Here is a 12261-nt window from a genome sequence, read left to right on the forward strand (position 1 = left end):
GGTGCGGGTGGAGAGGCAGGGCGACCGACCCATCGGCCTGGTATAGACACGTAATTCGAAGTTACTCTGAAGTTTTGGAAAGCTCGTTGCCCCAAATGAGAGGCAGGTGGGGGAAGGTGGCTACTAAAGAGCCCACTCGTCTCGACCTTCGCCTGCTTTCAGCTGCCCCCAAGAGGGTATTGGCAAAGGGGTGGGATGGGTGTCACAGTGGGAAAGTAGTTGGGAAGATCATTGAAGGGGTTATTTGGGATCGACCAGTGTGAGGGGAGGCCTGTCCCAGAGACAGGGAGAGACAAACCTGGAGCCATGGGGAGTGACATACAAAATTTTATTATTATTATTATTTATTATTATTATTTATTATTTATTATTATTTATTTATCATGTGCACAAAAAAAAGAAAGAAAAAGAAAGAAAAGAATAAAAACGAACCGACGCGCTCAAAGTGGCCAAGGAGACCAAAGCTGTCAGGGGCTCTCTCGAGGGTTCGCTGGGTCCTGGCTCTGAGAACTCTGACCCGCCAGCCCTGCGAGGCTGGGATGGGCCGGCCCTCGGAGTTTGAACCTCGGCGCCCTGCCGTCTAGCTCGGGCCACTGGAGCCTGGCTGGGCGCCGATAGTTCCCTTAAACTATTCTCTTTTCTCGTTTTCCTTTTCAAATAAAAAGGCTCGAAGGGGAGAGAGATCTGGGCGAGGACTCCAAGCCTTTTCGCATTTGTTCAAGGATTTTTATTTATTTATTTATTTATTTTCACTTTTATTGAGTTTGTTTCTGTTATTTCGAGTCGTCACGATCCACGGGTGAGGAGACATGCAGGGCGCATCGCCGCTACCGAGAGAGCAACTACGGGACGGGGCTGCCCGGCCGCCGGCGGCCTAGGGCGCGCGTGGCACGGCCGCAAGGGGACAAGCCCGGGGGTGGAGCTGCCACCTCTGATCTAGGCTGCGAGGGCAAGGCGGCCGGGGCAGGGCTGAAGGAGGGACAGAGACAGAGGGACAAAGACCGAGAGACACAGAGATAGACGGGGAAAGAGAAATGGAGAGAGGGGAGAGATGCACAAGAGAGAGATGCGGAGGAGAGAGCGAAAACACTGAATTAGAGAGAGAAATAGCCAACAAAACAGAGGCGAGAGGAGTCCACAGGACCATGTTCGTCATTTTGCATAGAGATTTCTTTTGTAATTTTTTTTGTAACATAAAAAATGCCACCCTCCCCCCAGGACGTGCTGTGCTTTAGTGTGTGTGTGTGTAGCTGTGTCCCCCCCTCCCCCCCAGCGAGCGGCGACTCTCACAGCACAGATAGCGGGGCGCATCTACAGGCAGGGCTGGCGGGCAGCGGGGACTCTACTGGGCAGGGCGGGGCGGACGGGGCGGGGTTATATACACGGGTTCGCCTTCACACGACACACACCGTCTTTCTACAAAGCAGCAGCCTGTTGGGTTTTTGTTTGTTCCTTTTTGCAAAGACCACCATATTAAATAAATGTAGACTTTTTTGCGGTTCTGTTCAGTTTCTGCGGAAGGAGGAGGCTGGGGGGGAGTGGGCGACCTCCACTTCCACCCCGCCGCAGCTCGCTAGACGCCAGCTCAGAAAGAACCTGCTCCTACCACCCCCAGATGGAGAGTCTGTGTCGGGGGAGGGACATCAAGTAACTGCTGGGGAAGACCAGTTCCCCATGGCCTGTGGGAACTGGTCCTGCGGCAGGCACCGGACAGCCTCCGATTGGGCAGCGAGTTAGGGAGAGATGTAGAGCGATGGGAAAAGGACCGGCATGAGGGGAGACTGGGAGGTCAGCAGATGGCTGAGACGCTGAGGTAGGGGCAAGGTGGGGTTGAGAGTCTGGTCACTAGAAGGAAGTGCCTGGGCAGTTCAGATGGAGTAAGGAAGAGCCAAGAGTCGGGCTCGGTGGCTGCGGGCTGCTGGGGCCTCCTTGCCTCGGGTCCCAACCTTGGAAAGACCTGAAAAACCCAACCTTTGTCCCTAGAGCCCAGCCCCCACGCCCCCATTCCATTCCACCTCCTGCCTGGGGCTGGGCACACTCGGAAGGCGGTGGCAGTCCAGTGGCGCGGGGGTAAGGACTTTTCCCCGAGGGTTCCGCAGGAGCCTCTTACTCCTTCTGCAGAAGATCGGTTTGTTCTTTTAATTCCCTTTGCCCAGTCCCTCCAGCGAGGCCTCCTGGCGCTGGAGCGTCGGAGGCGGGCTGCTCCGGGGCTGGGCCGCGCTGCAGTCCGCGCTGATTGTGTGTCACAGAAACGTGTCCCGCGCGCAGCGGGCCTGGCCAGAGTCCGACGTTGTGGATGGTGCTCCGGGCCGGCTCTGACGAGGCCGGATGAGCTGGGTCGGACCCTCCTCCCTCCTCGCTGCGCCGCGCAGTCCAGGCAGGCGGGGAGGGGCGGCGGGCGGGGTTGGGGGCAGCGGGCCCAGGCCTGAGGGTCCCGCCCGCGGCTCCACTCGTCCTGTCCGGCCTTCGATGGGGTGACGTGAAGGGCTGCAGGCTTCCTGGGTGGGGATGGGGCTGGGGCGGTGGCGAGAGGCTTCGCGTCGCATCGGTCCTCCCTCTCTCCGGGGTGGGCGGTCAGACAGGGACGATGTGGAGGCCGAAGCTATCGGCCTGAAGCTTGATGTGGTCCCCGCGGTAACTAGTGGCGGTCATAGGCAGCGGCAGCAGCGGCAGGGGCGGAGCCCCGGGGGGCGGCACTATAATAATAAGGGGAACCTGGAAGTTAACACAGGAGAAGAATGGGCTGGGTGAGAGGACAAACAGGAGAACAAAAAAGGAAAGCAAAGCAAAGCAAAGACCTCCCGGGCCTGGGGTCTGGCGGGATTCCGGCAGGGAGACTTTGGCTGGGCTGCAGGCCGCTAGTCTCCTGGAGAGCTGCATCACTGGGTGGGAGGGGGACTCAATAGGCGACCGCAGCTGCCCTACTGTGGACCTCCCAGGTGGGTGGGGGCGGCGCAGGGCCTTCCAGGGAGCTGAGAAGGAAGGGAAGGGAGGGGAGGGGAGAGGAGGGGAGAGGAGGGGAGAGGGCGGGAGGCGTGGGCATCCTCAAGGGATCCTGGCCCTCAGTGATGCACTAACGAGCCTGACCGGCCAGCACCCAAAGGTCGGATGGCGGGGAGTCGGACGTGTCCGGAAGCAGCCCCGCGGAGCCCGCCGGCGGGCGGACGCGCTGAGCCGCGGGCCAGCCAGGTGGCGTACTCACTTAGTAAGGCGGGGTTGCTGAATCTCCAAGCCTCGTTGTAGGCGGTGTACTGGGGGTGGCTGTACGGGTTGCCGGAGAACTCGCTCCCTGCGAGAGGGTGGGGGAGAACGGGTCAGACACCAGCAACACTGGGACAGACCCGACACCCCTGACCAGCGGCTACCCCCCGGGCCCAAGGTGCAGGTGCAGCGGACAGGGCAATGCCTGCTACCGACGTGGGGGCCGGGCGGAGGTGGAGCAATCCACTGAGTCCACGTGGGGAGAGCCTGTGGTGTGTGTGTGTGAGGGGGCGGATGCGGAAACACCCACGCGCCTCGCATACCCGCATGAAGGCAACTGCAGGGCAGTGCCCGGCGGTAGCTCCCCTGTGGAGGCGCTCCGGGCCACCCTGGAAGGGTTTGTTTCAGGTCTAGTCTCCCTGCCCCGTTTCATTCGAGGGCCAGAGCCTTTTTAGTGGAGACTCTGGTTCTGGGAGCCATAGCACCACGGGGTGGAAGAGGGGGAGGGTGGCGAAGAAAGGCCCTCGGGACACTTTGTCCCAGAAAGTCCTAAGAATAGCATCTCAGCACGGTGCCAAAACAAGGGTGGGGGCTCTGCTGGGAAACACCCTCTCCCGCCTTGCCCTCTAGAGAGTCGATTCTTGGGCCACGCAGCAGGGAAAGCAGGCGGCAGGGAGCAAGTGGACTGCCTGCTGGTCCTCGCGCTGTGAGAGAAGGGCCTCGTGGGCTGGAAGCCGTCGGAAGCGGCTTCACTCCCTCCGCGGGAGAAAGGCCAGGCCTCCGGGTTTCCCCCTCGCCCTTTCTCCTGTGTGATGACCCCAGACTGTTTACAGTGATCCCTAACCGCGGGTTAAGTAGAGGAGAAGGGGCCCCTCTCAGAGAGAGAGCTGGGGTGGGGGTGGGGGATGCAGCCACTGGAAAGCCTGTTTATTGACGAGGAGGGAAAGCATGCGTGCAGCAGGATAATGAGCTTCTGAGCTCAACTGTGACCAAGAGGAACTGAGCTATCTCCTTCCCCATCGCTAATGAAACAAGTGTAATTTCCTCATCAGCACTAGATTCTGTTTAACGACTCCCCCCTTGCCACCGTGAGCTCTCTGCGGCTCCCCTCATCCCCACCTCCTTGCAGACTCCCCCCTCCCTCACCCCCACCTCTCTAAGACCTTCTTCAGCCTCCACCTGCTCACTGCTAGGACCTTCCTGGAAGAATCTTCTTGCCCCCAATACTTCTACTCCCTCTACCCCACATTTGGGTAGGACTCCCCTCACCCTCACCTCTCCTTACCCAGTTCCTCTAACTCCCTTCAGCCCCTATTCTACCACACCCTGCAGCAATGCCCTCTTTATCACGCTCTCCTCCCCAACTCTGTTTACCCAGGGCTGTCCCATTTGGACAGTCCAGGAATGGGGCCAGTCACCTCTTCTTTGACCCCCCACCCCCATGAGAGTTGAGCTTCAGGGAAGGGGCACACAAAAAGGCAGCCAGCAGGAGTGGGTGTAGGCCCAATGAGTCTCACTCTCTTGAAGACAAGAGGTTTTTTTGGTGTTTATGTGAATAGGAGCTTCTACTCTCTTTGGCTTCACGTCTGGCTCCCAGGGAGCCAGGGTTCGGGAAGAGTACAAGCTCCAGCTGCCATCACCAGAGCCTAAATGCAGCCTCTGCCTCTCTGATCACACAGCCCAACCCAGCTCCTCGCAGACCACGGGTGGAGCAAGGAGAGCCTGATTCCTCTGAGGAGATGTGGGAGTGCTCTATCTCATCTCTCTGAGGTCAGCCTCTCTGGTTCCTGCTATAGCCTTCCTCTGTTCCTCTTCCATAGGGACTAGCTCCCTCCTCTCTCTGGGGTGAGGTGGGTTCTCAACACTGGTCTTCCCTGTGGGTTGGTGTGGACCAGGCTTTGTCTGAGTGACTGACATGCCCCTGGAAATGGTTCTTGGCTCCAAGTTTCCATGGAAACCAGGGCAACTTCTTCCAAGCAGTGTCAGCTGGCTGGGGGTGGGCTGGGGCACTGAGGGCAGAGCTGAGGCTGAGAGCTCCCTGGGCACAGGCTTGGGTGGGTGGACCCTGTGGAAGGGCCATGACATACAGTGGGGTGCACATAGGGGTACTTCTGCAGGCTCCCTCTCTGGGTTGCTTATGAGGGAGGATAGGGGACCTATTGCAGCCTTTAGGGAGAGGGATAGAATAGCAATGGTTTTGGGGAAGGGATGTTGGGTCTCCTTGCACCCCCATCTCAGACTATAGATCACTCAGCAGCTCACCCACAATTTCGTTACCCCACCTAAATTAGGCAGCTGCAACATTTTCACCTACCAGGCACCATTCCTGCCAGGGTGGAAGTGGGGTAGCTTCCCTGGCCAGTGGGGGGCACGTGAGGGGGGTAACCAGGCAGAGTGGTGCTCGCCATGTCACGACCTGGAAAAACACAAAGGGGAAGGGGTGAGGCCTAGAAGAGAGGGGGCTGCCTCTACTCACAGCAGGCTATTTCATGGAAAGAGAACCCCTAAGAGAGGAAAGAGCTGTGTGCAGACCCATGGGGTGCAGATGAGGAGCAGGTCCAGGTATGCCTTTACAAGTATCTAAGTTCGTTACCTAAATATCTGTTCTATGATAGCTGTGCGTGGGCACCTCTGCTCTGCTAGCTCTCTGTGCATGTATGTGCATATGTGTTTGCCTTTGCTTGTGTCTCTTTGTAACCCAAACCCAGAGGGGGTGACCTGGTTTTACTCCTCCTTTCCAGCAAGACATTTGGCTGTGGTCTCTCCAGTAGCCAAATGGACCTCTATTACCATATCTTGCTCACCTCCCCCCTCCCTAACACTCCATCTTTCCCTTCAGCTTGGAAGATACCCCACCACCATCCACACAGGCTGATGGGTCTTCCTTGTCCTTTCCAAGTAGTGCTGGCAGGTGTGGAGAGCAGGGGGCCAGCCAGTGGGCTATTTTGCTGTTAGTGTTTATGGCATTTAAATAGAAAACCACCCCTGAAGCGAATCAGGAGTTTTTGAGCCAACAGTGCAAGTGGATCAGACCAAGTTCCAATAAGCAAAATCTGCTCCCCCCGCTAACTGCTGGACTTCTATCCTGGGAGGCCTCTATTAGCTAGAGCCTGGAGGGTGGGAGACAGGGATTTCCTACTTGCCTGGAGTGAAGGCAAAGCGAGTCAATATTAGGGAAACACCCATAATCCATAGACATCGCCTCTGGAACACAGTTGCACCTGAGTGGCCTCCCTTCCTTGCCTGTCCCCTCCATCACCATGAAGGGGTCACCACCTCCCTTTGCATTTTAGCATGCTCCATTCTCTAACAACAATAATTTGCTCTCCTTCCTCTCCCACACTTCCATGCCCTAGAGACTACTTTATGCTCTCCTGGGTCCCCGTCATCCTCTCCAGATTCCTCTTATCCTCCTCTTCAGCCAGTGCCACTCTCCCACTCTAGTGCCTCTGTCCAAACCTGGGAAGGCAAGGTGTGGCTGGAGGAAGCCATAGAACTATGCATATCTGGCCCAGTTCAGTTTCTTTTTATCAATCACACTAATCCTCATCCTCCTGATGGCTATTCCAAAGTACCTCTCACTCTCTGTCCTTGCCACTCTCCCCTTGAAATTCACCTCACCTCCTTTTCTGAGACATGTGAGTTTCCTCACCCTCACCTTAACACATCTGAGTGATTCATCCTTCCTTCCCTCAGTCTACAGAGATACAGCTCCGATTTCTGTATTTCCAGTTGCCTGCTGAACATTTTCATTAGGTGTCCCACTGTCACCTCAAACCTGACAGGAATAAAAGCTGATTCATCTTCCCCACAATCAGTTCTACTGATGACCCACTTGAAAACCATCAGACCAAAAATATTGGAGTCCTTTCTTGACAGGCTTTTTCCTCCCCCTCTGTATGAAGTCAGTCACCAAATGTGGTCAGTTCCTCTTAGCAATGTCTGTCACGTCCGTCCCTTCTCATTTCCTCTACCACATCCATAGCTCAGCTCCTAAGACCTGCCCTCAGTTTCTCACAACAGTTTTCTTGCTTGTATTCTGTGCCTCCACATTCTTCCCCCTCTGGTGTCTCCCAAATGTGAAGTCCTCGTGAAATCTTGCTCTCATCACATCACTTCCCTTGTAAAAACCATCATTGATTCTCTGTAGGCTACAGTTTGAATCTAAACTCTGCCAAGCTTTCACAACCTCCCAGGTGCTCTTCCCCACCCAGCTTTCTCAGCTCTGATTTGCACCCCCCCTGGTTTAGTTTGACTGTTTTCACTGGCTTGTGCGCTGTGAAACCTCTGTGCTTTTGCCATATAGTTTTCATCTTCTTACTCATAGTTTCTCTCTCCTTCCAGCTGAAGTCTTACAACCCCTACTATTCTACTTATCAGAGAAGTTTCTCTCTTCTAAATTTCTATAGTATCTCTGCTCCATGGTTTATCACGTCATTATATTTCATAATGGACCAGCCCTGTTGTTTCATATCATGGCTTGCTTCCTCAAATAGATCAGAATCAAACTGAGGGCAGGACCCTGTCTTCTGTGTTATCTTGCACAGTTGAGAATATGGTAGATGCTAAATAAATACTTGTTACTTAATTTTCTATCACTGTTGCTTTTATAGCCAACTCCAGGTGGGTTATATTGTTTTTTAATTGTTTCCTATGTGTTGGTCTCCTTTGAAGTGGTAAAGGCTGGGACAAAATGTAAATGTTTGAATCTTTTTCTCTAAAAATAATTTGAACAATGGATTATGAATTTTTATAGGATCATGAAAGATTTACGGTGAGGGACTCATCGTGTGACTTAGCTTTATCATTCAATAAAATGATTTTCCTCTACATTTATCTGATATAGCTAATATCTTACATTTTAAAACTCAAGAATAAACAACAGAGTAGACCTGTAAACAAGAGATCACAGAGAGACAGAAGAATCTGTGTTTGCTGGGTTTGTGGGTTTTCTTTCATTACTTCTATTATCAATAAAGGGTACACTCCTTCTGACCACCTCTCATAGGAGTAGACATGAAGTGGACGATGACAGCAATGTCTATCAATTCCTAGAGAGATTAATAATATGGCACTTACTGGTTAAAAAAAAAAAAAAAAAAGACCCATGCCAGGAGAGTTAGGGAGGATGTAGAAGTTTTGAAATTAGAAAGACATAGAAACGCAAGTCCGCTTGGTCCTGCAATCTTAGTATCTACAAAGCAGCCAGAAAATGCTTCTTTCTTAATAAATAGGAATTTAAATGCATCTGAATTCTGATTTTCAGCTGCATGGTTTCCACAACCTGTCACACATGAATTCCTTGTAATCTATGGTTTTGTCACACAATCCTCTACCTAGCTTCAGGGGAGAGGAAGAAAGTCTGGATGACTGGAAAGGTATTTCCAGGTAACCTGGAGGTACACCTACTACAAGGTTTATTTTCACTTGCTTTTCCTCTTGCAAAATGGTAAGTCCAACTTACAGAAAATTTGCATGCTGAAAGTCACCCACAGAATTGTTGATTGAACGACACATTTCTAAAGTCTATGGATTTTTTTATGAAGGTAACATTGGTTTATAACATTATGTAAGTTTCAGGTGTACGACATTATAATTTGATATCTGTATTTATCCAAAAAATATGAAACCACTAATTCAAAAAGATATATGAACCTCTGTTCATTGCAGTATTATTTAAAATAGCCAAGGTATGGAAACATCCTAAGTGTCCATCAACTGATAAATGGATAAAGATGTGTTATTATATATATAATGGAATACCACACAGCCATAAAAAGATGAAATCCTGCCATTTGCAACAATGTGGATGGACGTTGAGGGTATTATGCTAAGTGAAATAAATCAGAGAAAGACAAACTGTATGATTTCACTCATACATGGAATATTTTTCTTTTAAAAAAGGAAAGAAACAATGAACAGAACAAAACAAAAACAAACTCATAGATACAGTTACCAGATATTTTTAAAATGTGAGAGAAGAGACCCATGGTGAGGAAAAAGCATGCAAGCGTCCTAATATTCAGCTACTCATATGGCTGTGCTTCTGCTGCTGCAGATTCTGGAACATGAGTAGCACCACAAAGAGGTGTCTGTTCAGGACCCCTAAGCCAACAAAGGTGCAAGCCACTGCATACAAAGCACTCTCAATGGCTTCATTAGTACACAGGTGACACCTGATGAGCAGGAGAAAAATTGACCAAACTCTTGCCAGAGTCATATATTCTTTTAGAACACCGTTGTCAATAATGGAAAACACATACTGCAGGAAGTTTTCAAATTACTAAGACCATCATACCATTTGCCCGGCAGCATTCTTTGAGCAAGCCTCTTTTAGTGAGAGAATATGAATGGATAATGGAATCTGTGCAAGGAAGAATCGACAGACCACTGGGCCTTGCATTACTATAGACAGATGGACATGGGAGCGGAGACGAACTCTAAAACTGTAAGCACAGCCACATCCTCAAAAAAAGCAAAAGTGCAGGAAGAGAAGAAAACAGCTATACAGCAGAATACACCAGTTATAAAATATGTGCCATCCAACATGAGATAGGAAGCGCTAAAGTATTTGCTTTGCTCACTGACAATGCCACTAACATGAAAACACCACCAAGAATCAGAAATGGATCAAACCCCACATATTACAAGAGGATGGGCATTTCATATTGGATACTTACTTCCTAAGGTTACAAAGGTTTCAAAAGTGGAAGGGCCTTTGAGATGCTCAGCCTAACGTGCTTGTTTTGAAGTTGAGAAAATGGAGGCACGGAAAGCCCTAATGACCTTCCTATGGCTACAGAACTAGTAAATGATAGAGCCAAAGTTTGAAGCTATGTCTATGCCACACTGCCTTTTAATGATAACACAAAGCCAGGTACTTGCCAGAAGAGCCAAAGAAAAGGAAAACAAGTCATCCAACAAGCAAAATCTCATATTGTCACTGCCATCGTTAAGACGAGGCAAGGAAAACAGGATACAAAGAATAAAATTCCGACACCAAAGTCTGTAGTAAAACTCCATGGGGTGGAGTATTAATCTCCTTTGAGAGTTTTCTGAAAAACAAAGAGGCTCTTCAAGACACAGTAGTAGCTGAGAATCTTAAAGTACCCAGAAGTGTTAGATGCACTGTACTTGATGAGGATATCTTCTCAGTTCAACTGCAGAAGTCCCTGAAGATTCTAAAGCCAATTTCTACAGCAATCACTACATCTGAATCAGACAGTGCACTTTTGTCAGACATTCCTTACCAAATGGGCCAGATCGAATCAACTGTTCTGGAGAATCTAAGTGCAGTGCCTCTTACAAGTACAGAGAAAAGCAAAGGGAAAGACTATTAAGAAATTGGAAAATTTCAGTCACCAGATAATTTACGCTATTTTTGTCAGGTCTAAGAATCAAGGATAAAGTTGTGTTTCTGCTTGTACCTACACTAGCTAGCACCTACTATACGGTAGGCACTGTCCTAAATATTTTCTATGTGTGAGCTCATTTAATCCTCATCTCAGCCTATGATGTTGATCTGTTTTTAATCACCGTTTTATAGATGAGAAACTGAAACTCAGAGGGGCTAACTAAGTATTATGTCCAAGATTTCACAGCTAGTAGATGGCAGAACCTGGACTACAGAACAAGCAGTATACTTGGGTGATTCTAGAACGACATTCTCAAATACTGTAGACCCAGAAAATAGATAGGTATTTGGTCCAGGAAAGTGACCTGGGTCTAAGCTAAGCGAATCCCTCCTACAACAGAACATCTTGTACTTTTTTGTTTCTTGCATGTCTCAGCTTCTTCCATTTTCTACTGCAAGAGGTTTAAAATGGGGTTCACTGGTCCTGTAGGACTCCACGGATGTGCTTCAGGGAGTCCGTATAAAGCCACATAAAATGTTATAGGTACATGTAAATAATATCTAGATGGCTTCCATCATATTCTCAAAAGTATTCATGACCCAAAGATTAATAAGCACTGTTTATAAAAAGCAAAAAGAACCTCTGTTCTTTGGCCTAAGAAAGACACCGATTTGTTTGAAACCACTTGAATTGTACCAATAAATAAGATCATACAAAGACTAGCAAAATAACATGTGAAAGAGCAGAGCGGCTTATCTCAAGTCAGGAAAATGTCAACATTCAGAAGACCAAGGAAATAATAAAAAGGAAGCCGCCAAAGCAGCAGAGATGCTTTGGCTCAGTGATGGCTCAGACAACAAGACTTATTAGACATAGATTTATACAGCAAAAGTTATATTCAATGAGTTTAGAGATGCTTTTCCTCAGCATCTTTCTCTGAAAATGAGCACTTTCGGTATCCACTTGACACTGTGGAGGACCCTAAGGCCAGAAAACATAACTCTTGTTTTACTATCCTACCCTCAAGTTTGTCTGCTTCTCATAAGGTAGCGAAAATGAAGACATTAGATTGCTTCAAGGTTGGCAGTCTGTGGCTGCATTTGACACAAGCATTTATATACGACTTCCAAAGAAGACACAGTTATTAAATTTGTAATTACTGCCTAAATATACTGTACACTTACATTTACTGTACCAATTATGATCACTTTATGACCAATCCAAGTTACATAATAACCTAAGTTACACACTTGAAATCTGTAAACAGTGCTTTAAAAGGAGAGGGGAAGAGTTTTTTAGCATGTTTCATTTTATTTCTTATTCCCCAGGTTTCCAAATCCTCCCCAAGGTTTCTACTCTACGGCGGAGGTACCTGTGTGAGGGCCCCCAGCCTTAGGCCGGTCTTGGCCCCATAGCTACTCATCCTGAGGTTTGCCTTCTCTGGGCTCCAGCAGAGGGGGCTGTGGCTGCTCTCCTAGCTGATCTTGCTTCCCACTGACAGTTGGCCCTTTCATCTAGTCCCTGGTATGTCCTAGGCAGGGATAATGCCCAGATCTGTGTGGTCTCAGTGAGGTCTGCACCTCCACGGACAACCAGCTGGACAAAACCAGTTATACGGTCGCGTCCCTTCTCACAGCACACAGCCTTCATCTGGGCCATGGTAGTCTGCTGACCTAGGGCCCCACAAGAGAAGACTTCCAATTCT

General features: G+C 49.7%; 1 protein-coding gene across 15 annotated transcripts in view; it reads right to left on the minus strand.

The window, feature by feature from the left end:
- Positions 1-311: 311 nt before the first annotated feature.
- Positions 312-12261, minus strand: part of PAX2 (paired box 2) — an 89563-nt gene continuing 77613 nt past the window's right edge. For 9 of the 15 annotated variants that reach the window (XM_074339185.2, XM_088791891.1, XM_088791887.1 and 6 more), the window contains 3 exons: positions 5516-5617; positions 3203-3289; positions 312-2696 (listed from right to left, as the gene is read on the minus strand). In XM_074339185.2, coding sequence (XP_074195286.1) covers positions 2575-2696; positions 3203-3289; positions 5516-5617 — 311 coding nt within the window. In that variant the 3' untranslated portion in view covers positions 312-2574. Of the gene's footprint in view, positions 2716-3202; positions 3290-5515; positions 5618-12261 lie in introns of all 15 variants that reach the window. The other 6 variants (XM_074339179.2, XM_074339177.2, XM_074339182.2 and 3 more) reach the window with 3 other exon arrangements.

This window comes from Rhinolophus sinicus, chromosome 15, assembly GCF_057876585.1.
Source record: "Rhinolophus sinicus isolate RSI-liver-muscle chromosome 15, RSI-T2T, whole genome shotgun sequence".
In the NCBI taxonomy this organism is placed as follows: Eukaryota; Metazoa; Chordata; class Mammalia; order Chiroptera; family Rhinolophidae; genus Rhinolophus; species Rhinolophus sinicus.